The following is a 27,259-nucleotide window of genomic DNA, read 5'->3' on the forward strand; positions in this document are numbered from 1 at the left end:
GTTGATACATGCCTGCTAGTGTTTTCCTTCCTTCAGGATTCACTCTCTCAGTCCCTTACCAGTGTTCAGTGCACCTCCAGAGCAAACTCCTTCCACTCAAGTCCTTGCCCCAGGGTCTGCTTGTGGGAAGACCTACAGCAAGATGAACTTAATCTTGCATTTGCTTTAAGATATTTTTAGGTATACAGCTCATACCTTTATATTCTTTCCTTTCAATTAAAAATTTTTCAGTTAGTAGAACTAGTTATGAAAAGTTCAACAGGTTTTGGTAATGGCCTAGGAGAGATCATCTTTTTACCTTATTCATGAGACTCATTTGACATCTGAAGTTACTAAGAAATAAAAAGATGAAAAAAGGGATCTCTATAACTGTCAGGGCCCAGGAGGAGATGGGCCCTGGTTTCCAATCCCAGTTCTACACTTGTTAGCTGTGTGACCTTGAGCAAGTCACTTAACATCTCTGCCTCTCCGTTTCTGGACACCTCAAACATGGGGGAACTGATCAGTTTCAGTAAGATGTGTGTAAAGTGTTAAGGATAATGCCTGTCACTATTAGCTATGAACAGTTCAATGGCTTAACTAGTTACTAACCAAGGATACTGAATCTGTTAGGATGTCTTCATCCATTAAACAGAAGATCCAGTGTAGCATTGCTTACACCAATTAGGACAGGCATGGTCTGCAGCTAGAGTCTGCCCCATCCCCACTTCTCATATTTCATTGGCTAGAATTAAGGCATATGCCCATTATATAACCATGAATCAAGCTTATAATCAAGACAACCTCTTTCTCTGTATTCTTCCTTTTATATCTAACACCAGGTCATGAGTGTGTCAGAGAGCTATTGCTGTGTAACAAATGATCACAATAAGCCTTGGTAGCTTGGCTGGCATTGCTGACCTTGGTTGAGTTCATTCATGTATCTGTGGGTGGGCTGATAGATACTAGGCTTGCTTGAGGGTCTGCAAATTGACCAGCTAGCTCCGTTCTACCTTTTCCTCGTTCTCCTTGAGCCAGCAGGCTAGTTGGGGCATGGTCTTCTCATGGTCATGATGGATGTCAGGTGTCTTACAGCTTAGGCTTGGAAGTGGTCCTTACGCCAATAGTCAAAGCAAGTCACACAGCGAAGTCCAAAGCCAAAGTGTGGGGCGGTAGGCTCTGCCCACCATGAAGCCACAGGGTGTGAGTGCAGGGAGGTGAAGGAAGGACCAGTCATTCATTCTATTATAAGTTGTCAGAACAAAGAACATCTAAATAACTTAGATGAATTCTCTGAGTCTTACAGCACTCTTGTGTCTGCCATTCATTTCTGCGCTGGTTACTATACTACAGTATCATCAGGTGCTCCCGTGTTAGCATGTAGCCCACTGCAGTTTGTGGAAGAAAACTCGGCAGCGTATGAAAACTTAGACCCAAATAAATTGGAAGTGTCATTCTGAACCAGCATCCTTGTTTCCTGCTTTGTCTTCCCAATTAAATTGTAAAAACCTGCAGCGCGGGAATCTCCGCTACCTGCCCCATGTCTGACATTGATGGCGAGGCGGGGTGACTCTGACCAGCGCGAAGGGAAGTGAGTCTGGGGGGAAGTTTCTCGGCAAACAGCGAGCGCGGAGGATGCTGCGCGGGTGGTGCCGGAGGCGGGTCCCAGCCAGATGTGCACGGCCCGCCCCGCCCTCCCTCGCGCACCCGGCCCGCTTCTCCTGTAGAGGAACCACGGCGCGCCTCCCCGGGCGCCCCCAGCCACTCCCGCGCCCGAGCGTCCCCACCGCAGTACCCGGCATCCCCTCCCTGCCTGCGAGGACCGCGCCTGGGCAGAGCCGAGGCCCTGAGCTGCCGAGGACAGCGGAGGAGGTGGCCCCTCTGCGCCCCAGGTTCCGCGCCCGCGCCCTCCCGAGGGGGCGCAGGAGGAGCGGGAGGCGGAGGGAGGCCCCAAGCGAAGATGCCGCCGCCGCCTTGGGCACTGGCTCTCCCGCTGCTGCTCCCCTGGGTGGCAGGTGGAGTAGGGAACACAGCCAGGTGAGTGTCTGGCTGGCAGTCGGCCCCAGGCTGAGCTCCCCCTTTTGGCCCCTTCTCTTTGTCCCCCGTTCCTCCAGGCACCCCCGGGGGTGTATGGGCATGTGTATCTGTGCGCGCTTTGGGATTTAAAGGGGATGCCAGGCCCGGGGTGCCCACGGTCTTCCCCGCCTTCCCTTTGGGCTCTGGTGGGGCTTTGCACGGGTTCTCTGGCGTCAGCTGCGCCCCACCTGGCTGCGCCTTGCGGGTTGCGGAGGAGGGAGGCTCTGTGTGCCGACCCGCTGGTGTGTGTTCTCGCTTGGTGGTCTGCAGGCATCCCACTGTTGTTGGCGCGGGCGTGTGAGTGTCTGGATGTGGGTGGGTGGGTGGGTTCTGTGCCTATGCTGTCCTGTGGTTTTCACTGTGTCCAAAGCGCGAAGTGATTGTCAGTGACTAGTTCTGCTGGGGAAGGAAACTGAGAATGACACAAGTAATTGTTGACCGTGTTCACCGCGCTTGAACTGAGCCCGCTGTGAAGGGGGCCCCTCAACTCAACAATGCCTTCCTGATTAAGGTTGATGAGCTAGAAAGAAAGGACGCGATTGTCAGATGAAATCGACTCATTCTTCTTGCCATGGCAATTCAGAATCTGAAGCCATTTCTTTACTGCCCATAAACTTTTCTAAGCCCTGCAACTTAATTTTCCAATCAGCAAAGCCAGTTAGTAAATACACACTTAAAAAATAGTACACACTGTAGACCAGGCACTGTCCTAAACACTTTAGGGCTATTAACCCGTTGATAACTGCTCTGTGTGGAAGGTGCTATTATCATGCTTGTATTGTAGAAGAGAAAAATAAGGCACAGAGAGGTCAAGTAACTTGCCCAAGGAGGCACAGCCACTGAGTGATAAAGCTGGCAATCAGACCCAAGCAGTCTGGCCTGGAGCCCCTGGTCTTCCCCACCGCACTCAGTGGAAAAGTTTCCTGGTTCTCTGGCTGTGATGTCTTGCTTTCCAAGGTGCCCTCTAGAGCAGGGTTTCTCTACTGAGGCACTGCTGATCTTTTGGGCTGGGCTGGACAGTTATTTCTGGGAGGTGATTGGAGAGCTGTCGTGTACATTATAGGATCCTTAGCGGCATCCATAGCCTCCTACCCACTAGATACCAGTAGCAACCACTCCAAGTTGTGACAACTAAAAATGTGTTGAGACATTGCCCAGGGTGCGGGGGTGGGGGTCGGGGGTGCACAGTTGCCTCCAGCTGAGTGAGATCTGAGGAGCTATTGCCAATTTTTAGTCGACAGTTCTGGGAGAGAGCCTTGGTTTGGGACAGGCTCCTTAAAGGTGAGCCTGACTATCTTTGACCTACCAGGAAAAAACAAATCTTTCATCAGAGTCAGCGACAGTATTAAGGGATTTTGAAGTTCAAACAGAATAAACCTCAAACCAGGTTATTTGAATGTATGATCGCAAGTTTCAATTTCCTTTTCATCATAAAAATATAAGGAGATGCAATTTGCTCTTGATCACATCTCCTTGAACGTAGGAGGTTCTTGGATCGTTGGAAAGCCCCCTTAAGAAACACCAAGTGCTATTTGAAGATAAGATCACCAGTTCTTGTAGCAACCAGCAGACCGACCTCCAGGAGCCTGACTTTCAAAGGGCCTCCGAATTAAGTTAAAAGCTGAAAAGCTCCCAGATAAACCAAAGAACATTAAAATGGAGAATCCGCATCAGGATTCTGCAATTCCACAGTTTTCAAGATGTGATCCATGGTTTCTTTACATGGTATCAGGTTCACAAGCTGGTTTGTTCATTATCTGTGCAACATGCTCGAAAACATCAAATGCCCAGCTCTTCAAGAACTGCCCAGGGAACACGTTCAATCAACCCCAGCCTCCAAGTTACAGACGGCACATTTACAGAAAAGGCAAAGTGCTCATTGTACTAGAATGTGTCTACTGGTTATTTCCTGAAGTTTTACAACTTATAGGAAAAAGTGACTGCTACATAGGGATTTCTAATACAAGTGTCCATTGTTGTTGAACTTTTTAAAATTGAAACACTGCACCATAATTGCAGTGCTTCTTAAATGGTGATTAGTGCATAGTAGACAACACCCCGAATGAATAAATTCTTAGCAGCACGCGATTTTCTGATCATAAACATCGGAATTTGGCTTAAACCTTTATTCTTTTTTTGTATACTATTTTTTTATTGAAGTATCATTGACTTACAATATTAGTTTCTGATGTACAACATAGTGATTTAATATTTTATAGATCACACCATACAAAGTTGCTATAAAATATCAACTATTCCCTGTGCTGAACCCTATGTTTTTTTCCTTTTTTTTTTTAATTGAAGTATAGTCAGTTTACAATATTGTGTCAATTTCTGGTGTACAGTGTGATGTTTCAGTCAAACATATACATACATATATTCGTTTTCATATTCTTTTTCACTATAAATTACTACAAGATATTGAATATAGTTCCCTGTGCTATACAGTAGAAACTTGTTTGATTTTTAAAAATATTTTAAAAAATTTTTCTTGTGGGAGAGGTAGTTAAGTTTATTTATTCTTAGAGGAGGTGCTGGGGACTGACCCCAGGACCTCATGCATGCTAAGCATGTGCTCTACCACTGAGCTATACCCTCCCCTGAAACTTGTTTATCTATTTTATGTATAGTAGTTAGTATCTGCAAATCTTGAACTCCCAGTTTATCCCTTCCCATCCCCTCCACCCCCACCTTGTAACCATAAGTTTGTTTTCTATGTCTGTGAGTCTGTTTTGTAAATAAGTTCATTTGAGTCTTTTTTTTAGATTCTACATATAAGTGATATCATACGGTATTTTCCTTTCTCTTTCTGGCTTACTTCGCTTACTTAGTATGATGGTCTCCAGGCCCATCCATGTTGCAGCAAATGGCATTATTTTATTCTTTTTTATGGCCAAGTAGTATTCCTGTGTGTGTGTGTGTGTGTTTGTATCACAACTTCTTTATCCAGTCATCTGTCGATGGACATTTAGGATATTTCCATGTCTTGGCTGTTGTAAATGGTGCTGCTGTGAACATTGGAGTGCATGTATCTTTTTGAGTTAAGGTTCCCTCTGGATATATCAGGAGTGGGATTGCTGGATCATATAGTAAGTCTATTTTTAGTCTTTTGAGGAATCTCCATACTGTTTTCCATAATAGCTGCACCGAGCTGCATTCCCACCAGCAGTGTAGGAGGGTTCCCTTGTCTCCACACCCTCTCCAGCATTTATCGTTTATGGGCTTTTGAATGGTGGCCATTCTGACTAGTGTGAGGTGATACCTCATTAAAGTTTTGATTTGCATTTCTCTGATGATTAGTGATATTAGGCATTTTGATATTGAGCATTTCTCATGTGCCTGTTGGCCATTTGTATGTCTTCATTGGAGAATTGCTTGTTTAGGTCTTCTGCCCATTTTTGGATTGGGTTGTTGTTGTTGTTGTTGTTGTTATTAAGTTGTTGTTTGTATATTCTTGAGATTAAGCCCTTGTCAGTTGCAGCATTTGCAAATATTTTTTCCCATTGTATAAGTTGTCTTTTTGTTTTGTTTATAGTTTCCTTTGTTGTGCAAAAGCTTATAAGTTTAATTAGGTCCCATTTGTTTATTTTTGCTTTTGTTTCTATTGCCTGTGAGCCCTATACTTTTTATTGCCCTTTATGCAATGAGACTATTTAGATGCTCTAGACCTGCTTTGTCCAATACATTAAATACAGCAGTCACTAGCCCCACGTGGCTGTTTGAATACTGTAAATGTGGCCAGTCCAAGTTGAGATGAGCTGGAAGTGTAAAATACACATTGGATTTTGTGTATTTGTGTATGAAAAAAGTATGTAAAATATCTCACTAATCATTTTACATTGAATACATACTGAAATGATAATGTTGTGGATATATGGCATTTGATAAAATAGATTACTAAAATTAGTTCCACTTGTTTCATTCGTGTTTTTTTAAAATGTGGCCACTTGAAAATTAAAAATGGCTTATGTGGCTATTATATTTCTATTGGGCCATGTCGATCTAGAACATTTATTGATCTGAACTCCATCTCCAGTGTTCCAGGTCCTAAGACAGGCATCTTTTTGCCTTGGGGACATAAGATAAATATGTTATTAACTTTGCTGTTCTTGAGTTTGAAGTTTGGAACAACTCCCTACTTACTTTTGTGTTACACATTTTTTTTTCTCTGTTGAATTCAAGTAAAAGTAATGTGAGAGATGAAGGGATGTCTGGGTTCTTATATTCATGGAGAGAGGCCTGCTTTCTGTAAACCACACCCAATGCTGAGAATTGATTCTTCTCAGAGCCCTGCGAAGGAAGTGCCATTGTAACAATTTCCCACAAACTTAGTGGCTTAAAATAACATAAGGTTATTCTTCAAGAGTTCTGGAGGTCAGAAGTCCAAAATGAGTCTTACGGGGCTAATACTAAAGTGTTGGCCGTGCTTGTTCCTTCTACAGGCTCCGTGGGAGAGTCCATTCCTTGTCTCTTACACTCCTAGAGGCGTCCAACAGTCCTTGGCTTGCGGCCACATCACTCCAATCCCTTCTTCCTTTGTCACTTTGCCTTTTTTCTGACAGTTAAGTCATCTTCCTCCACCTAAGAATGCTGTGATTATACCAGGCCCACCCAGATAATCCAGGATGACCTCCCTATTTTAAGATCCTTAATTTGAGCACATCTGCAAGTTCCCTTTTGCCATGTAAGGTAACATTTACAGGTTCCAGAGATTAGGACGTTGACATCTCCGGGGGCCACAATTCAGCCTTCCACAGGAAGTCTGAGCTGTGAGTCTGTTGTTCTCAGTTATATGGGCTGGATCTTAGTTTTAAACATGACTTTAGTGGTTTGTCAGTGGTTGGCATATCATTCATTTATTTATTCTTAAAACCAGAATTTGTGGGAATATACCGAAAACTTAAGAGCTGGATGTTTCTAGGAAATAATGACCATGCAATGTTCGCTTGCAGCATAGAAATACTTTCTGAGCAATCTTATTTCAATAGTTTCATTGGCTCCGAAGGTATTAAAGTCCTATTTGTATATAATTTATGTACATAAACCAAGATTATGTAAACCTTAAAATAAGTATATTGTGTAGTTTTCATACATCACATTGGCATTCATCAAATTTTGTTGAGACCCTACTACGTGTCAACATTTTTTCAGTGTGATTTCAATCAATTCTCTCATCAATCCTAAGAAATAGGTATTGTGTCTATTTGACAGACAATGGGATGGAGAAACTTGAAGAGATTAGATGATTCCTCAAGAACTGCATTGGATTTAGTCTTCTGCTCTAAGAGCAGTGACATTCCAATGCTTCAAATTTGTTTCTCCAAAAAAAAAAAAAAAAAAAAGACTACATACAAGCTTACATTTTTACAAAGTGCTTTCTCTTATGTTACCACCAGTGAGCCTGTTGAGCCTGTTGAGCTTGACTCTTGCCCAGTGTGATCAAGGGATACGTGAGAATAAATAGGAAATTCCTGATGTTCCATCCTCCTAACTCCTTCCTCTCTAGATTTATATTTTCTCAGAAGCAGACTCTGAGACCAGTTGAATTATGCATGGTTTATTTGGAAGGTTGCCCCAGAAAGTTCTAGTAGGGAAGCTGCAAAATGGGACAGAGAAGGGAAAGATGTGTTATAAAAATAAGTTACCACTATGATTTGGTTCTGCTAGGGAATTCTGGAAGTCAGTAGGACATGGGCCTCAGAGTTATCCCTCCCTGAGGCAAGGGAGCTGGGGTATCTATACTCCCATCAGTCATTGGTCAAGGGCTTCTGAGGAGGGAGATTCTACGTGTTCCGCCTACCATGCACACAGGCAGAGCCAGCTCCTGCCAACAAGGGAAGCTCTTGGGTATCAAGAAATGAGGCTGGCCATTAACCACAGTGTACCACCATTTGTCACTGACCTGGTGAGACAGGAAAATACCTCTGAGGAACTTGTGCTCCTGGTGACAAACTCCTTTGGGGACAGTAGGGGCAGAACATACAGGCATCCTAAGGTATTTTGTGTTGAATTATGCCCCCCTCCCCAAATTCATATGTTCAAATCTTAATCCCAAGTATTTCAGAATGTGACTGTGTTTGCAGATAGGGTCTTTACAGAGGTAGTTCAGTTCAAAGTAGGATGGCCCTAATCCAGTATGACTGGTATTCTCATAAGAAGAGGGGGTTAGGGGACACACACATGCACACAGCCACAGAGGAAAGACTGGAATCCAAGACCATGTGAAGACACAGGGACAACGTGGCCATCTGTAAGCCAAGGAGAGAAGCCTCCGAAGAAACCAATCCTGCCTTGATGTCAAACCTCTAGCCTCCAGAACTGTGAGAAGATGAATTCCTGTTGTTTTAGCCATCTAGTCTGCAGGACTTGATTCTGGCAGCCCTAGTGAACTCATATGTAAGGTGAGCTCAGAAAAGATAGAAACCTCGTGGAACCAAAGAACAAAAGTTTTGCAGGGGGAGTGTATAGCTGAAATGGTGGAGCACATGCCCAGCATGCACGAGGTTCTGGATTCAATCCCCAGTACCAACATTAAAAAAAAAAAAAAACCAAATTAATAATAAATAAATAGTCCTAATGAACCCCCACCCCCAAAAGAAAAGAACAAAAGTTTTCCTGATCTTGATTTTTCGGTTGAATGCAAACTGAAATCTGGACTACCCAAGTCCTCTGACTTTGGGGGTTTTAAGCAGGAATTATCAGAATACGGGCCACGGGCTTAGTTATTGAAACCAATCCAGCAGCTACTGAACGTAGCATCATTGCCTTTTTGACTCTTCAGTATTGGCTGCAGCTGATAGAAAACCCAAATAACCTCGGTTTCAACAAATAGACGTGTGTTTCTCTCTCATATAGGAGTGGGTAGTTGGGCTAATACGGTGGTGTATGGAGTCAGGTTCCCAGGCTCTACCATTTAATGTTTCCACCAGAAGTTTCCCCCATCATGGCCAAAGATAGCTTCTTGAGCCCTGGCGAACATGTCCAGATTCCAGCCATAAGAGGCAATAAATGTGAAGAAGAACATCCCTTCTCTCGCTATAGCCACATCCCAGAGGTTGCACATGACACTTTCGCTTACATCACATCAACCGGAACTTAGTTACATGGCCGCACCTCACTGAAGTGAAGGCTGGAAAATGTGCTCTTTATTCTAAGTGGCTATGCAATGGGGATCTTATTACTTAGAAAGAAGGGAAGAATAGACATGGGGGTACCACTTGCAGCATCAGCCATGTGCAAATTATATATCGCATCTCCAACTTACTGATGAGTAAACTGAGTTTCAAAAGAACAAGTGATTGATTTAGTTCTCACAGTGAAGAAGTGGCAGATTTAAAAGCCATGGTATCACTGAAGGAAAATTAGAGGACTTTCCATCACATACTTTGTCCAGAGTAATCAGTAATATTTCCAGTTTCATCAGTTAACTTGCTGGGCCCCAGTGTATTGGTTTCAATAACTAACCAGTTATAAATCTGAAGGTCTTAAGGGGAAAAAAAAATCCACCAGTATTCTAAAAGTAGTTCAAATTTGCTCAGTTCAATTCAGCAGCATTAATTGAACTGACATGCCCAAACGTTCTCCTAAATGCCAGAGATACATATCTATCTGCCGCCCTCACTAGACAACTTTGTAGGGCAAGGAAAATACATCTTTTTTTGGTGAAGGGGGTACAGGGGGAGACTTACAGTTCCAGCTCGTAGCCCAGTGCCTGGCACATAGTAGATGCTGAATAAAAACTTTGGTGCCTAAATGAATGACCAAAGGAGGGGGGTGGAGAAACACATAATGTTACTGACATGTAAATAATGTATGTATTTTTATATATATAGACACTCAAAAGCATGAATATGGGTATATTATATATTTATAAATTATATATGTTTATATATAAACATATTACATATACACACATATAAAATATTCCATGGAATACAGATAAGAGAAATTTAGTTGGCATGAGAGAATCAGGGAAAGTGGAGGGCATGGGATGACATTTCAGCTGTCCTTAGAGGATGAATGTGAGGCCACCTGATAAAAGCAGAGGAGGAGGCAAGTATTCCAGTGCTTGATTAGCAGTACATCTTGCATAGGAATAAATGAATGGCTGGCTGGACAGATACGTACCTGAGAAAGGAATGCAGAAGGAAGGCATTGGCCCAAAGTATGGAGTGGAGTGGCCAGCATCTGGACTCAGGAGCCCAGCGACTGCCAAGATCAAAGAAGCCAGGCTGAAACTAGTTTGTGAGGGGCCCTGCATGTTGAGCCAAGGAGTTTGGACTTTGTTCTGAGAGCAGTAGAGAGCAAAGCTAGGGCACAGGCTCGTTCTTTAAGGATAACCCCATCATGACCAATTCATGCTCTGAATTATCACACAATTGCACAAAATTATCTTTTTTTTTTTAAATGGAGGTACTGGGGATTGAACCCAGGACCTTGTGCGTGCTAAGCATGCGTTCTACAACTGAGCTCTACCCTCCCCCCCAAATTATCTTTAAGGTATTGAGCCATAATTTATTTTAACTGGCAGCATTTTTTCCATAATGTACATAATAATCGTGTGCTTATTATAATCCATGGTATCTCAGATTTGAGGAAGAGAAGTGCAAAATTAAAAATCAAAATACCAAAGCTGCAAATGTCTCTATAAATATCATCACCTTGCTCTTCAAGTATTCCCTTTGTTTGATTTCTGGGCACCGTAAGTATCAGTTTCCTATTGCCAGTCAACAGTATACTCGAAAGCTTAGTGGTTTAAAACACCGTTTGTTATCTCGCCCAGTTTCTGTGAGCCGGGAATTCAGGAGCAGTTGAGCTGGATGGGGCTTGGGGTTTTTCAGAAGGTTGCAGTCAAGTTGTTGGCCACAGCTGCCGCCATCAGAAGGCTTGCCTCCAGCTGGAGGATCTCCTTCCAAGTTGGTGAGCTCACGTGGCTCTGGGCAGGAGGCCTCAGCTCCTCGCCTTGTACATCTCTCCGTAGGGCTGCTTGAGTGTCCTTATGAGATGTCAGCTGACTTCCTACACAGCAAGAAATCCAAAAAAAGAGAGGACGAGGAGGAAGTTGCATTGCCTTCTATGTCCTAATCTTAGAAGTTACCCTCCATCAACTCCCACCATAATCTCTTCATCAGAAAATAGTCACTAAGTATAGTCCACAAAGTGGAGGGGAATTAGGCTTAACTTTTGAAAGGAGGAATATCAAAGAATTTGTGGATGTATGTTAAAACCAACACACCACACATAACCAGTGTGGGAGTTTCCTTCCCCACATTGATTATTCTTCAGTCTTCTCTATCAGCCTTCATTTCTACAGAGATCAGTCCCCGACCTGGTTTTCTTCTTTATCTATACTCTGTCCAGGTAATCTTTCCAGTCCTAGCTCTCTCAGTGCCATCTATATGTAGATGACTTCCGAGCGTGAATCTCAAATCCCAGGCTCTCTGCTACATTCTTGACCTGTCCATTGGGATATCTCACTGAGCTTAGGACATCCAAAAGTGAACTCCTGATCAGTTTTCTAGAACTCCCTTGCCCCCATCTCACCCATCCTCCCTATTCCAAAACAAACAGTGTCCAAACTGGTTCAAGCCAAAAACCTGAGCATCATTCCTGACAGCTCGCACTTCCTCCCCACTTGTGTGCAGTCTGACACTAAGTCCTAGTCTGGACCATGTCTCAAGCCCATCTCCTTCTCTCCCTCCTGCCTGCCACCACCCAGCCACATCACCTCATCTCTCCCCTGAACCCCCACAGTAGTTTCTCATTGCTGATTCTTGTGTCCCCGCTAGTCCACGTCTCCAAGTGTTCCTCTGAAAATTTAAATCAGATCATGTCAGCCCTCTCCTTAAAACCTTTCAGTGACTTTCCATTGGATTAAGGATAAAATCCATTCTATTTTAAATGGTGTAAAAGGGCCCTCCTTGATCTAGCCTTTCCCTGTTTCTCTAACTCTGTTTTAAATTATTTTCCCCCATGCTCAGTATGAATGAGTGAATGAATGTGCTGGTTAATAAATGTAACTGTTTTGATAACTCTTAATTGACTGACTACCTCCCCTTCTTCATCTCACTTCCCCACTGCCCCACGAATGTTCTCTTCATCTCATAAGTAAACCACTGTGCTCACATCCTTGTCTCGCGGTCTGCTTCTTGGGAGCCCAAACTAAGATACTGTCCATTCCCAATTTCCACCTAACTCCTGAACTTGGAAGATAAGTGAGAAATAGAGAAGGCAGTGGGAAGTGCCAAGTTTTGCCAGCTCGTGGCATGGGAAATCTGAAGTTGCACCAACTCGCACTGGTACACACTCGGTAGCCTAGACATTTTTGACTGAGCTCTCAAATGCCTCGACATCCAGGGAGGTGAGATTCTTTGGGGCGTCCCGGCGCCTGCTGGACTTGGACTCTCAAAGATGAATGAGAACCTAGAATTAATCTTAACTGGTTGGGTACAGTAGACTTGTCACACTGGGAGCTGTGGTGAAAACAAAAATGAAAACCAAAAACCTCATGGCTAGACCTGGTTGTCCGTATTTAGAAAAAATTTATATTTCATTTGTTTGTCAATATTTAAATATATTAAAACATCAGCAGAAAAGTTTTAACTTCTCAATTTGTTCTTGGAGAATATCTTAAAGTTTCCTGGAAGCTGACCATAAACGAGCATGCTAAAAATTCTGCCACAGTATATTTTTGCAGAAAATAAGGAACCCCATGAAGAAATACTATACTACTTACACAATCCCTGGAATGTTTTTAAATTAATTTCAGCTATGGAGACAGCGATTTGTGATTAATTTGATCAATGTAGACAGCAAGCTGTACAACGCGTTAAAGGAACTCTGGGCAGCTCAGCATTTAGCCCAGACTCCCACAGCTCAGGGCTCCCTCCCCACAGAGACCTGCTCACCTACACTGACCCTCCCCTGCCTCAGGACTGGGTCCTCTGAGGCTTCTGTATGCTGAACATTGTAGATGAGAGAGCAGCTTTGTAGCCCAGCCAGACCTCCCAAGGTGGCAGAAAATGTTGGGGGGGTTGTTTCAGTCCAGGACCAGGAATTCTCTCTCTGGGTTCGTAAACCCCTTTATATTGATTATCCCAGATTTATCAGGTTCCATGGAGTTGGGTCTGTCCAGCCAAATGCATGTAAACTCATTATACTCAGACATCTGTTAAATTCAGGTGATTGATATTATGCCTTTACTGTGCATCCTTGATATCACAGAATGCACTGCCTCAGTTTGGTACATTAAAAAAATACACACTTCACTGAATATGGAACTAAGTGCAATTCATATTGATAGCTTGCTAAGAATTTGTATGAATGGATTCATACATGAGGAAAACACCATGTGTCCTAGACTTTAGGAAAAGAAATAGTTCTTGAAATATTATTTGAAATGTTACTCTGTTGATCAGCTAACTTATGCATCATACCATCTCAAAATCTCAGTGGTAAGAGTTTATTTCTTTACCTGCCTCAAAAGTCCAAGGAATGTTTGAGAGACTGCTGTGTGCTTTGACATGCTGCCAGGCCCCATCCATCTTGAAGCACCATCTTTTTCTAGGTCCACAGTCTTTCTTCAGTGGGCTGATGGAAAGAGGAGTCAAGGATCCCACTGGAGGCTTTGTGCACAGACTTGGAGATGGTCCAACAGGCTAAAACCAGCCATGTGGCCCCACCTAACTGGCTGGCTGGCTGGGAAGTATAGTGTAGCTTTGTGCCCAGGAGACCCAGATATTTGGCCATTTTTAACTTACAAAATGGTAGTTTCAGATAGTTTAACCCAATAGTTTATGTCCCTTATCCAGAATACTCACAACCAGATATTAAAGTAAAAGAATAGTTAAATTTGTGATGGAAAAGTTAGTGGTTAGGCATGGAATTAGGGCAATAGACAGGTAGAAGGAGAGGATGCTGGGAAAGTAATCTGAAACACTTGCTAACATTAACTTGCGGTGTCATGGAAGAACTATATAGAAACTAAAAGTTAAAGCTTTTTTTTTAAGCAGGTTTTTTTTTTTTTTTTTTTTTTTTAAGATTCTGTAAGATAGTGTGTCCTCCTGTTATTGTCAGTATCATGCTTGCCTGTGCTGGATTCTTTCTTCCCCTCAATAATACTGTGTCAACTTAAACAGATATTTTTAATAATTAATTTTCTTTTCATCCATAATTTTAAATAGCTGCATATGTGAATTAAAAAAATGGCAATCATAGAATGCAGAGCTGGATTCTTGGTGTAATAAATCAATTTCCTTTGGCAGCTACAGGTCAGCAAGTAATTACTAGCCATTCTATCTGCTAGTGATTTCCCTCCTTTAAACTATTTTCTTATTTTCATGATCAGATATAGAGTTTGATGATGAAACCAGTAAAATCCCATTTGTGGCTGTCCCTTTAAAGCTATCTCTCAAAACTGAGTAAATACATGGACAGCCCACCCGTCAATTGAAAGGCATGTTGGTCATTTCTGGACTCACATGGTTTTCTGATGGTTTTTCCTACAATATTTCAAGCTGCTTGCTCTCCTTCAGAAAATATGCACAGAGCAGCTGGAGGCTGAACTGGTATTTTCTGATTTGTGTAGTTGCCCAAATATCAGAATCCATTTTAGAGTTCTCGATCATAAGTTGATTCTTAACTATTATTTTCTATTTTTTAAACAAATAAGAATAAGGCTAGATTTAATGACAAATTTCTGATACCTTCCAACAAAGCTGTAATACTAAAATGCATCTGTGACTAGGGAAAGAATTCCATACAGTGGATAAGAAGTCCTACTTTATTAACGAGTTCTTGATGGCCCAAGTGTTAGTCATTAACATTTTGGAGACCTTTACAAGTGATACTTTGTACAACATCAAAAATGATGGCTGGGGAGAAATTAATACACCTCAGATTTCTCAGTTTCACCTTTTCACCTAAAGGCAAGCATATGAAAGCAATAAAACTTGAGAAAGAGGATTTCTCTGGAGAGTTGTGGTAATGTGCAAACAGTATATGAATTTCATCTTCTGGTAACTTTCTCCTGTTAGTTTACCCCAGGCAGTATATTCCACAATCAAAGTAATTGACTTTGATCAATACATGTTAAATGGATTTGATCACCTGTACAGGGGACCCAGGGCTTTTTCACCAAAGTTTCTAAGTAGATGTTTTTAAAAAATCATATTTCAACAAATTTCAGTTTGGTTCTTTCTGATTTCACATCTAACAGTGTCAGTAATGTTTTTTTGTGTGTGTGAGGTACAGTTTGACATATAACACTATATTAGTTTCAGATGTACAACATAATGATTTGATATTTGTATACATTGGGAAATGATTTGTCCGCATACATAGTTACAGAATTTTTTTTTCTTGTGATGAGAACTTTACTTGGGAGGAGGGAGATTAGGTTTATTTATTTATTTAACGGAAGTACTGGGGATTGAACCCAGGACTTTGTGCATGCTAAGCACATGCTCTACCACTGAGCTATACCCCTCCTCCGTTGGCCCACATTTTTCACATGCTAGTTTCCTTAGGGCTCTGCCCTAAACCACCTTCTCTTCTTATACTCCATCCATTCTCATAGTTTCAATAACCAGCTACCTGCACATGACTTCCACATCCGGTTCTGCTTTCAGGACTTCTAGCCTAAATATCCAACTCCCCATATAACATCTCCCCTGGCTTGTCTGTCTGATGAGTCCTCAGAATAGCAAATCCCAAAATGAACTTGTCATTTACCCTGTTCCCTAGTGTGTTCCTCCATTCATATTCCTGATCCCTAGAAATCCAGCACAGCCGTCTACCTACTTATGGAGTCCTCTCACCAGTACATCCAATTGACCAGAACGTGATGACCATGAGGGCAGAGGTATTATGTTCCTTTTGGTTGCTGCTGAACCTGTGGAGACTAACCCAGTGTCTGATACATTGTAGGGCCTCAAGAAATACTTGTGCTCTTTGGTCTCAGTCGCAGAAGCGAGATGACGAAGGGAACGTCATCATTTGGAAAGCGTCAGAATAAGACACACATGTTGGCCACCGATGTGGCTCTAAGGCTTACAACCTTCAGAAGTTGACCTGTGACAAATGTGGCTACGCTGCCAAGCATAAGAGAAAGTGTAACTGGAATGCTAAAGCTAAAAGACAAAATACCACTGGGACCAGTCAAAGGAGGCACCTAAAAATTGTATACCACAGATTCAGGAAGAGATTCCGTGAAGGAATGGCACCTAAACCCAAGAGGGCAGCTGTTGCAGCATCCAGTTCGTCTTAAAGATTTCAACAATTAGTTGTGCAATAAATGTTCTGGTTTAAAAAAGAGAGAGAAAGAGAGAAGAAGAGAAAGAAAATACTTGTGGAATGAATGAATGAGTGAATGAATGAATGGAATCCATTATGAAGTCCCCACCTCCACTACTACTGTTCCAGCTAAAGCCACCAGCATCTTTCTCCTGAGCCAACTGGTATCCTTGCTTCTATTCTGCCTCCCTCTAGTCCTTTTTCCAGACTTCTGCCATGATGATATTTTTCTAAAGGAAAATCTTACCAGATAACGTCCTAACTAAAACCCTTCAGTGCTGTCCTATTGCCTGCGATTGGGATCTAAGACCCAAGAGCCCTGACTTAACTCAGCAGGCCCTCTGTGAGGTAGCTCCTGCTAATTTATCCCTTCTCCACTCCTTTCCCCTTTGGTAACTGTAAGTTTATTTTCTATGCCAGACCATATCTTTGTAGCTCTTCACTGATTAACCAAGTTGGTGGGAGAGACAGACCACCAGGGAAAACTCTATGGTTGTTTAACTTCCTGACCTTGACTAAGTTCTTATTAAACTTGCATAAAATTCAGTCGTGCAGCATATGGTAAAATATGCATTCCTTGTCTGTTAAAGAGCCCAGGAAGCATTTTACAGTATATTTAATACGCATGAGAAAGCAACCCTAGCCAGCCACAAAATAGACAGCTGAAGCCCTGTCTTCCAGAATCTGGTAGCAACCTGGTCCGATCCCGGACCCATGAGTAGGTGAGCACGCAGCAAGCTGAGTCGCGGCACTTAGAGGTGGGGTCCAGTCTCTAGATCAGACTCAACGAACCTCAGCCCACAGGTCAAGGTGGGGGTGGCCTTCTGTTTCTATGTGGCTCTTGAGCTAAGAATGGTTTTTACCTTTTTAAGTGGTTAAAGCTACAGCAAAAGAACATTATTGCATGACATATGAAAAGCATATGAAATTCAAGTATCAGTGTCCACAAATAAAGTTTTATTGAACACAGCCACGCCCACCTGTTTACTGTTGCCTAGGACTTCTTTTGCCCTTGGACAAAGACCCATGGCCCGTGAAACCTAAGCTATTTAGCATTTGACCCTCTGCGGAAAACCTTTGCTGACCCCTGTTCTACAGTTGAAGAGTTGAGTAAATGGTGTTTGCAGGAGTGAAAGGCGCCCTGGGCTGGCGTCCCTGACACGGGTCTGCGAGGGCTGTGACTGCTCCCTCGGGCGGAGTTTCGTCATCTGTAACATGAGAGGGCTTCATGGAAGGATCTCTAGAGCCTTCCAGCTTGAACCATCTATTGTGCGTCAAGATTCCAGTTTGTTCAGTGGTTCCCAGGTGGCCAGTGGACATAAAAGTGCAGCGCTCTCGTCTGGAACAAAGCCATGGGGCCAGGGGGTCATACCACCACGCTCGGCACTGAAGCGGACACAGATCTGGGTAGCCACTGTGCCTGTCTATACAGAGGAGATTTGAAAATTGGCCCTCTGCAAGGTTCAGAAACAGACATTTTTGGCTGCTTTCATGTGTCCTTGTTTTGTAGATTATGTAACCCAATTCTTTTAACCCTGGGGAAGAAGGAAATAGATGATGCTAATTATTGGAAAAGGCTGGCCAGGGATGGCAGCAGAGGCTGGCAACCCAAAATTCAGATTTTCAGAATCTAATCTGGCACTTTCGGCAGGTTTATGGAGATTAACCAGATAACTGTCATGTCTCCTGTCCATTCGGTAGCAGGGCAGAGTCTCTGTTGCCCTTCCTTGCTGTTTTCTCAGTACTAACACGTGGCTCTTTATCCACAGTCCAAGGGATCGTGGGTTGTTGGCATCGTCGCTCCAGCCTGGGGTCTGTCGCTATGGAGCCAAGCTGGCCTGCTGCTATGGCTGGAGGAGGAGCGACAAGGGAGTCTGTGAAGGTAATTGTGTAAAAGCCCAGACCACCCTGTGCTCAGGTAGTAGGCCAGAGTCCTTAGGCTTTTATCTGTGGTACCGTAAGCTGTCACCAAACTGCCAGTGGGTTCCTCAGAGGAGGGACAGGGACAACACCATCACCCTAGGCACGATTTGTTGTAGGAGCCCTGTCTTGTCAATTATTTCTGCTGCTATCTTAGTGAGTCTGGCTGGGTTGTTTGTTACTGTTTTTGTTTTAATCTAGAGAACCTGAGTTGGGCAAAAAGAAGCCACTAAATACCTCCTTCTAATTAGAATTTTTCCAACTGATTTCTAATGAAATTGACTTTTTGATTATGAATCACCCCACCAGTAGACTTCAGTCACCAACAAGAAAGTAAGCTGTTTAATTTATAGTTTTGTTACTCATGTTTTTGAAGTCCTTGTGCCAGTTTCTAGATGGTTTCAAGAGATACATGCCTATAGGCAAGATCTGCATAGTTCTTTTATACAGATTTCAAACTGAGGAAGCATCGTTTGCCTTGGACACTGTTTTTCAGATCATGTGTTAGGAACCCCGAGAGAGGCCTCTGATCATTTCAGGACACTTGGGGAGGATAGAGATGAGCACAGCATTTTGTGTTGCTTCGTTTTTTTGTATGACTTCCTATAATAATCCATATTCATGGTGTAAACGAATTGAATCTGCATTCCTTCTAGCTGACTCTGACTGGTGCATTCCTTCAGGGTAGGAACTGGTCTCCGGGTCCCTGTGTCCCTAGTAGGTGGCGTATGCCTTAAGCTGAATCCTTTGTCTGTTAAACGGGATAAACACACGACTGCGTGTCCCATACAGTTTAGGTGTTGGTGTGGATCCTATTGGATTAGAAACTATAAAGCACAAAAATATTAGCTATTTTTAAGAATAACATGCTACCTTCTTTTTGCTGGTCTTTCTTTCCCTGCCCCAACCTCTTCCTCTCTAGCTGGTTCAAAAATATCTGGATAGACCATAGGTGAGGTCAAAACTGCATCATTTCTGAAATCCATCATTATGTTGGAAGACATTGGTATTCCTCCCACACGCTCAGTATTAGGTAAAACCTTCCACCATCACAGTTTTCTTGTAAGGAGATGACAAGAATGTGACGATAATAGAAAAATATTTGAAGGTCATCATTGCCCGCCTAGAGAAAGAGATTCAGAACATCCCCCTGGGACTTTGTCAGTTAAAAGGGTGGATCCCCACACTGGCTGGATTTATAGTGTCATGATCAAGGGCATTGTCTTCAGAACCAGAATGATGTGGTTAACCCGGGGCAAGCTAGGGCAGCTCGCTGAGGCTCCATTTCCTCCGCATTAACAGCTGTGTTCATTACCTGGTACACAGAGGAAATACCTTGTTAAGTTACTCCTGACCCAGAAAGGACCAAGAACTCTCATCTCAGACTTCTGTCCATCAAAGCACCAGGTGATGGGGGAGTTCAGAGTTGCTTTATTCTTCTTCCAGGTGAACATGGCACATTTTTGTTGGAAGTCAGTCAGATGGAAAGGGCAAAAACCACGTGGGATGCCTGATTTGGAATCTCTCTTACAGTCGCACGAATTTCAGTACCTACTGCCATAAAACGTGCGTGTCTCTGGTGAATAAATGAGGGTGAACTTTGGCTTTCTGGAAGGGCTGTTCTGGAACTAGATCAGAGCAGTTTGGCCAGTGTACACACAGCCAGCCACATTCTCAAAGCTTTTGTGGGCAGTATAATACCACAAGCATGAAAGAATTTAAAGCAAGGTGTTTTAGAGGATTCCAGCAAAATGCTCCAGTATTAAATTGCAATGATTTTTATATCTAAAATCTGTCTCATGTGATACCCAATTGACATGATACTTCTTTTTTTTAATATTTTTAAATTTTATTTTTATTTTCTTATTTTTTTCTTTTTCTTTTTTTCTCATATTTTTTAATGAAGGTACTGGGGATTAAACCCAGCACTTTGCGCATGCTGAGTACATCCTGTACCACTGAGCTATACCGCCACACACACCCACCCCCAACATGATCCTTCTTGATGGTAAAGTCATACACTACTTGAGGCACCATATGACAGGGTATTTAGTCCCTGATTGCCAGGGCTCTGATTTTGAAGTCAGAGTGTGGCCTGCATGTTAATGAGATGGGAAAGCGTCAACCTGCCCGATAGGCAGAGCCAGACCCCAGCCTGTGAGGTCCCAAGCCTTTACCTCCATCATCTACTCACCTTTCATTCTTCAAGAGGCCCTGCTCCAATGCCAGAGCTTTCTAGATCTTGGCCTCTGCCCTGCTTAAATCTGCTTCCAGGGCAGAGTCTTCTGCACTCAATAGCATTAACCTTCAAATGTTGGTCACTTAGCGAGGTGGGAGAAGGAGTTGTCCACGAACAGATCCCCAGCGAAAAGCTACAGACGGAGGAGTGTGCAGGAGAACTGAATAAGAGTGTTTCCTTTATCTAAAGCACACTTAAATCTCAGGCCATTTTAGACATAAACGGGATTTCCTTGGGCTGTGGATTGATTGTTCAAATCACAGACCCAAAGTTACTGTAAATTAAAAACATCTTTCTGGAGTGTTGACCTTATAGCAGCGAGGGTATTATTCACCACTTCTCCTCTGTGCTATTTGGCATTAATCCTGGGTTTTCCTGTCTGGACCACATTGAAAATAACTTTCCAGGGAGCAATCAGAGGTCTTCAGGACTTAAAAAAATAAAAGATTTATTTTTTCTAGCATCTAAGACTTTAAGCTGCTTCTCCAAGAACATAACCATAACAAAATAGACATTAGAAATCAAATTCTATCTCGGTTGTCTCCAAAAGTGGAAAAATTTTGCTGGGGAGCATTTTTTCCCCTCCCTTCTCACTTAGGATCTATTCTGAGCCATAAATGTTTCTCTGGTTAAAGTTCTGCGCTTATTACTTACTATTCAAGACTATTTGAGTATCTAACATGTTCACAACCCCATTAAACACAGCAGGAGAAACAAAGATAAATGTTAAAGTCCCTGTTCTGAAAGCACTTAAGAGTCAAGTAGTAGATAGAAGTCAAAGCTAGACACAAAATAGATACCTAATTATTTAGTAAGATGAAGACTGATCAGTTTCCTGGGAGAAGCCTGCCAAAGTTCTTTGGAGTTCTCAAAGTTGAGTGGAAGTTCACATGTGGCCGGAGAAATCTGTGGAAGCTTCTGGAAGAAGGGACTGTGCAAGGTAGTCCTTGAAGGATTGGGAGGATATTAACCATTGGAGGGTCAAGGAGGGGTGCTGTAGTGTGAGGTAACAATAGAGAGACAGAGACAGAAGGCACAGGTAGCCCTAGAGAATAGCTGGCAATCTAGTTCGAGCACAGTGTTGCCTGTGTCTGGGGAACAGAGTAAGCTAAGGCTGCGAAAGAAAGTGGTGGCCAGATCATGATTATGATACCTGTACTGTATTCGGGACACAACAAAGATAATTTGATGACTTTTTTTTTTTAATTGAAGTATAGTCAGTTACAGTGTGTCAATTTCTGGTGTACAGCACAATGTCCCAGTCATACATATATATACATATATTCGTTTTCATATTCTTGTTCACATTCTTGTTCATTTTATATTCTTGTTCATATTCTTGTTATTATAAGATATTGAACATAGTTCCCTGTGCTATACAGAAGAAATTTGTTTTTTTATCTATTTTTATACGTAGTGGTTAACAGTTGCAAATCTCAAACTCCCAAATTTATCCCTTCCCACCCCCTATTTGATGACTTCTGTGTCAAGCGTGGCACAATCAGAACTATGCCTTTGGAATATCAGATTAATGTGTTTGACATCAGATATCCCAGGAGCAGAGCCTGTGAAGAGGATTCTTGTACAAATATTCTGTTGAGGGGTACTCTCAGGAGGAATCTGTAAGGGGGTGAGGGAGCAGGGGAAGAAGTTAAGCAAAGATGGGGCTTCCAGAAAAGTATGGCTTCAACCTGATCCTACAGGGAGCTCTGGAGTGTTAATTATACCACAGAATTTGTGCTGCTTGGAAACCAGGGGCTAGGCTGTTAGGCCCCAACATCCCCACGTACTGGTCACAGGCTGAAGTGGGGAAACGGGAGAGAGTGGCATGTGGTGTAATCTCTCAGATATCTCTGGACAAAGTTGTTCCCATTAGCTAGATAAATATTTGTTCAGTGAATGAATTGGTGGTAAAAACGGAGAGAGAGAGAGGATGCTGTAACTGGTTTGTGGACAAGAAAAGAGAGAGACAACTGAGATTTTGAGTCCATGGAGCTGAGAGATGAATGGTGACATTAACAAAAAGTGGGGTTGGGGGTTGAAGGGGAAGAGGCTGGGTCTTTAGGAAGAGGCTTGCTTAGGGGATAGATCTACTCTGAGCCAGAGAATCAGTGTGCAGAGAAGTAAGCAGCATTCCTGGGCAATTGCTAACTCATCCTTTCATTTGCTGGCTACTTCCGGATCTCCTACTAGGTCCAGAAAATGTGGGGGTCCGTGATTCTCTACATGCCTCCTTTGTCTCTCATTCATGATTTGCTTTCTCTCTTCTCTTTTTTCTCTTTGGGTTTTCCCATTTTCCTTTGTTGTTGTTGTTGTTTTGTTTTTTTTTTTTTTAATCTACAGCTTTTTCTCCCTATCTCCTCCCCACAAGCTAGGCTCAAGCTTTCCATCATCTTTGACCCAACCCAGTCAGTGAAACATCTGATCCTTGCTGGTTCTCCCCTTACCTCACTCATCAAACAAACGGAGTTCCTCATTTGGGTCAGGTGTCTGGATACAGAAATGGATAAAACCAAAAACCAAATCCTGCCTCTGCCACACCTGCATCATCGCCCTCACCACCACCACCATCGTGAGGCTTTGGGTTCCCATCCTTGGGGCTGGAGGTAGTGGCTCCCTGCCTCCAATCCAAGGGTTGTTTATTTTGACTGATAACACACAGTGTTAAAAAGATTTTGATCATTTGAAAGAAAAATAGGAGAGAAAATATGAGAGAGAAAAAAGACGCAGACAACAGAAAGAAGGAGAGGGACCTTGGCACTTACCCTGGGACGACTGTGGAGTCTCTTCCAGCTGACAAATTGTACTCCTTTTATTAAAACTTCTGTGTTGACATGCAACACTGGCTGACTGTGGTCTGGGAGGCTTTCTTTTTCTTTGAATGTCACTGGAGGTGTGGCAGTACTAAGCAAAGTTTTGATAAACTTGTATTCTCTGGGTAGAGGGATGGCGGGGTGGAGGGCTGGCGATCTAGTTAAGAAGCAAAACCATTTCCAGTATCTTAAAGGTAAACACAGACTAGAGAGGAAGCAGATCTTCCTCTGTGTTGCCATGGATTTCTTTGTCACACAGAAGGCGGCCAAGTTTGACATGGGGACATTGCACTGGGTTAACTACAGCTGTTCATTTATGGTCAAACAACCTTCTTTCCACAGCTACGTGTGAACCTGGATGCAAGTTCGGGGAGTGTGTGGGACCAAACAAATGTCATTGCTTTCCAGGATACACCGGGAAAACCTGCAGTCAAGGTCAGTACTGCAGACCAGGCTGGTGATACAAACCTACCCAGAGCTTTCAGAAGCAGTTCAGCCGTCACGGCTGGGGGTGTGGGACCCAAGAACGGTGCTCAGAATTTTGTAGATTTTAACTTGAATCTTCAAATGAAAGTGATTTCAATACTTGATCTTTCAGTCTCTTCTAGAAAAATGAAAAAGGCATGCTGATGTTTTTGTTAAGATGCCAGATAAAAGACCTTTTTCCCCTAAATAAATTGTGTTTATTATGTTTTTAAACTACTGAAGTAATACCTGTCTTTTACTAAAAAAAAATCCAACAGTGCAAAAGGCTATAAATTAAACAGTGAGCTTGTCCACCCCTAGGAGCTCTTCTACCCATAGTTAGCAGTGTGTCCTCCACCCCTGCAGTTCTTTTTCTATTATTGTACAGACATGAATATTTCTTGTGGGCATCTTTGCATGTCAGTAGATACAGAGCTATCTCCTACTTTCTAAGGCTGTCTCCTAGTCCCTAGAGGAAATGCTTTTATCTTTTATGTAAAAAATGCTTTAATTAACCACTATCATTTAAGTTGTCCCTAATGTTTTGCCATTACAAACAACGCTAAATCAGACATCATTCTATGCATGTCTTTGCACCCTTGAGTGAGTATTTTTATAGGGTAGATACCTAAAAACGCAATTGTTAAGTTAAATGACAAGCATATTTTTTATTGTCATTGATAGATTTTTAAAAGGCCGTTTATAACTTTTGTCATAGGCTGTTTATCTGAAGACATTAAAGAGGTTATACTGTCAAGAACAGCAGTTCTCAACCTGGGCAGTTTTGTTCCCCAGGAAGAGTTGCCAGATAAATACAGATCCCCAGTTAGACGTAAATTTAAATATAATTTTATTTTCAATCTCAGTATCAATTTCAGGTAAACAACGAATAATTTTACAGTGTACATATGTTCCTAATATTGTATGGGACCTAGGTATACTAAAAAGGGGTTAGTCATTTTTTCTGAAATTCATATTTAACTGGGCATCCTGTATTTTTATTTGCTCAATTTGGAAACCTTACTCCAGGGGACATCTGGTAAATGTCTGAAGACATTTGGAGGGATTCCTACTGGCATCTAGTGGGGTAGAGACCAAGGATGCTGCTAAACATCCCACAGTGCCCAGATCAGCCCCCACGACAGAATGACCTGCCCTAAAATGTCAACAGTTCTGAGGCTGAGACACCCTGCCACGAAGAAACCTGCACTAATTAAGACAGGGTCCCCACGGAGGGAGGGTGTAGCTCAGTGGTAAAGCGCATGCTTAGCATGCACAAGGTCCTGGGTTCAATCCCCAGTACCTCCATTAAAATTTAAAAGAGAGAAAGAGAGGAGGAAGGGAAGGAAGGAAGAAAGAAAAAAGAATCCCCAGTCCTAGAATGCAGTTGAGCGAAGCGCAGCAGAGCAGTGCAGCTGCGCTGAAGAAAGGCTGGCTCGGGTTCTAGAAGGGCAGGCACGTGCTCCACTCTGTCATGCCAAGCCCAGAGGCGAGCTGCAGGTGCCCAATAGCCTTCCTTTGAGTGGCCAGCCCCGCGGCCTCAGAGAGCAATCTCTGGCTCCCTTCTGTCCCAGCACCAGCTCGGTGGCCAGCGCTGCCGTGGTGCTTCTTAGAACCGTGTCCAACTGCTTGAGGGAGGCGCGTCACGAGTCATGCTCTCCTAAGTCATAATTCAGCTGTGTCCCTTTCCAGGGCTTTCACACCAGAAAAGCTATTTTTCCATATGTCTTGGATTCTGTACCAAGATACCTTCTCAAGAGAGTTGAAACAGAGAAGACATTTTTCATGCTGATTTGCAAGTCCTGGTAAAATACTCACTTTGAGGGAGTGGTCCAGTTGGCTCAGGTTTGGGACGGTCTGTCCTCCCCCCACAGCCTCCCTGCCCGAGGACAGCTTGATCAAAGTCCACATGTACCTGCTAATGGCCACAGGTTTCAACCCTCAACTGATGTCTTTCCCCAGAATGCTTCTTCCAAGAGATGCCTCTGAGTTAGGGCCAAGTTAAGGGGGTATTCCTGGCTTTCCCATTATGTCCAATCAGCTTTTTTAAATTCCTGCTTTTGAAGTAGTTAGGATCCATGCAGGAGATAATAGGGTAGCAGGGACTGGCAATGGAGAAGGGGGTTCAAATGTCTGGCTAAGGCATCGGAAAAGCCCCACGTAAGGTTATTTTCAGAGGTAAAAGTCTCCACCTCTTTATTTTCAAGGATGCCCTTGACCTGTTGCCATGCTGAATTTTGACCTTACATGGAATTTGGTTCTTTTCTCTGTCTTCCTTAAGGGAGTTAAGATATAAGGCACCCATGTGACCACATTCCCAAAGATGAGACCGATGATTGCTTTTAAAGTTTTATTTTCCTTCTGTATCATTTTTTATTTTAATTTTAAAAAGCTAGTTCATTTGTAACCTTTAACACTTTAAACACTGAAGAGCACAGAGAAGAAAGTCACCTTCAATCTTACCACCTGAAGGTAACCATTATTAGCACTTAAGAGCATTGCATCCCAGACATTTTTTCCTTTGCTTTTTTTTTTTTAAAGCAAATTTGGTATCTATCTGTACACATGGTTTTGCAGCCTTCTTATTTAACAACATCCTCTGAGCATCTTTACACGGGATTAAATATTGTCCTATGACCTCACCACCAATAATAGCTGCCTGGTGGGGCTCCCTCTGGAAAGACAATTTGGAGCCTAGACAATTTGGCCCAGCATGGGGCCACCCAGAATAATAATTGAAAAGAAGCTGTGCTGTTGGCATGTGACATAGGCTGCCTGGGACAGCATGAAAGGCAGAAGTATCTAAAGTATATATTTCTAACTTTTTATTCAAGTAGTAAACATACAAAATTGTACATTCATTGGAAATGTACAACTCAAGGAATTTTCAAAGACACCCATGTAACTGGTGTTCAGATAGGGAAATAGGAACTTAATAGCCTACCTGAAGACCCCTTCTCCCCTGCAGTCACTTGTCCCCAACCCCCAGCAAGGAACCGTATCTTGACCTCTTCCTGCAGAGTCGTGGTGCCTGGTTTGGTTTTGTTTTAGTTGTGGGTGGTTTTGAATGTACGCATTTGTATCCAGCTTCTCCCACACCATGTCTGTGACTGTGACCCATGGTTGCTTGTGCTTACACTTTGTTCGGTCTCATTGCTATACGGTATTCCATCGCATGAGTCTCCAAATCATTTATCCATCCTTCCACTGGGAGAGATTTGAATTCTGTATAGTTTGGGGCTATTAAGAGTAGTGCTACTGCGATCATGTTAGTACATGTTTCTGCGGTGAGCACGTATCCATGTTTCTGTTGGACACGTGCCCAGGAGTGGAATTGCTGGGTGGCCCTTATGTCTATAGCTAACTTTTCTGCTGTCAAACAGTTTGCCAAAGTAGTTGTGCCCATTTACATCCCCTCCAGCGGAGTATGATTATTCCATTTGCTCCACATCCTCACCAGTCCTTTAATGATGGT

General features: G+C 42.8%; 1 protein-coding gene and 1 pseudogene across 2 annotated transcripts in view; both read left to right on the forward strand.

The window, feature by feature from the left end:
• The first annotated feature begins 1,665 nt into the window (after positions 1-1,665).
• EGFL6 (EGF like domain multiple 6) overlaps positions 1,666-27,259 on the forward strand; it is a 50,090-nt gene continuing 24,496 nt past the window's right edge. For both annotated transcript variants that reach the window (XM_074359193.1, XM_074359194.1), the window contains exons 1-3: positions 1,666-2,016; positions 18,117-18,229; positions 23,662-23,754. In XM_074359193.1, the coding sequence (XP_074215294.1) occupies positions 1,940-2,016; positions 18,117-18,229; positions 23,662-23,754 (283 nt within the window). In that variant the 5' untranslated portion in view covers positions 1,666-1,939. The remainder of the gene's footprint in view (positions 2,017-18,116; positions 18,230-23,661; positions 23,755-27,259) is intronic.
• On the forward strand, positions 16,029-16,321 carry LOC123620026 (large ribosomal subunit protein eL37 pseudogene; annotated as a pseudogene).

The sequence above is a fragment of the Camelus bactrianus genome, chromosome X, assembly GCF_048773025.1.
Source record: "Camelus bactrianus isolate YW-2024 breed Bactrian camel chromosome X, ASM4877302v1, whole genome shotgun sequence".
Taxonomy (NCBI): domain Eukaryota; kingdom Metazoa; phylum Chordata; class Mammalia; order Artiodactyla; family Camelidae; genus Camelus; species Camelus bactrianus.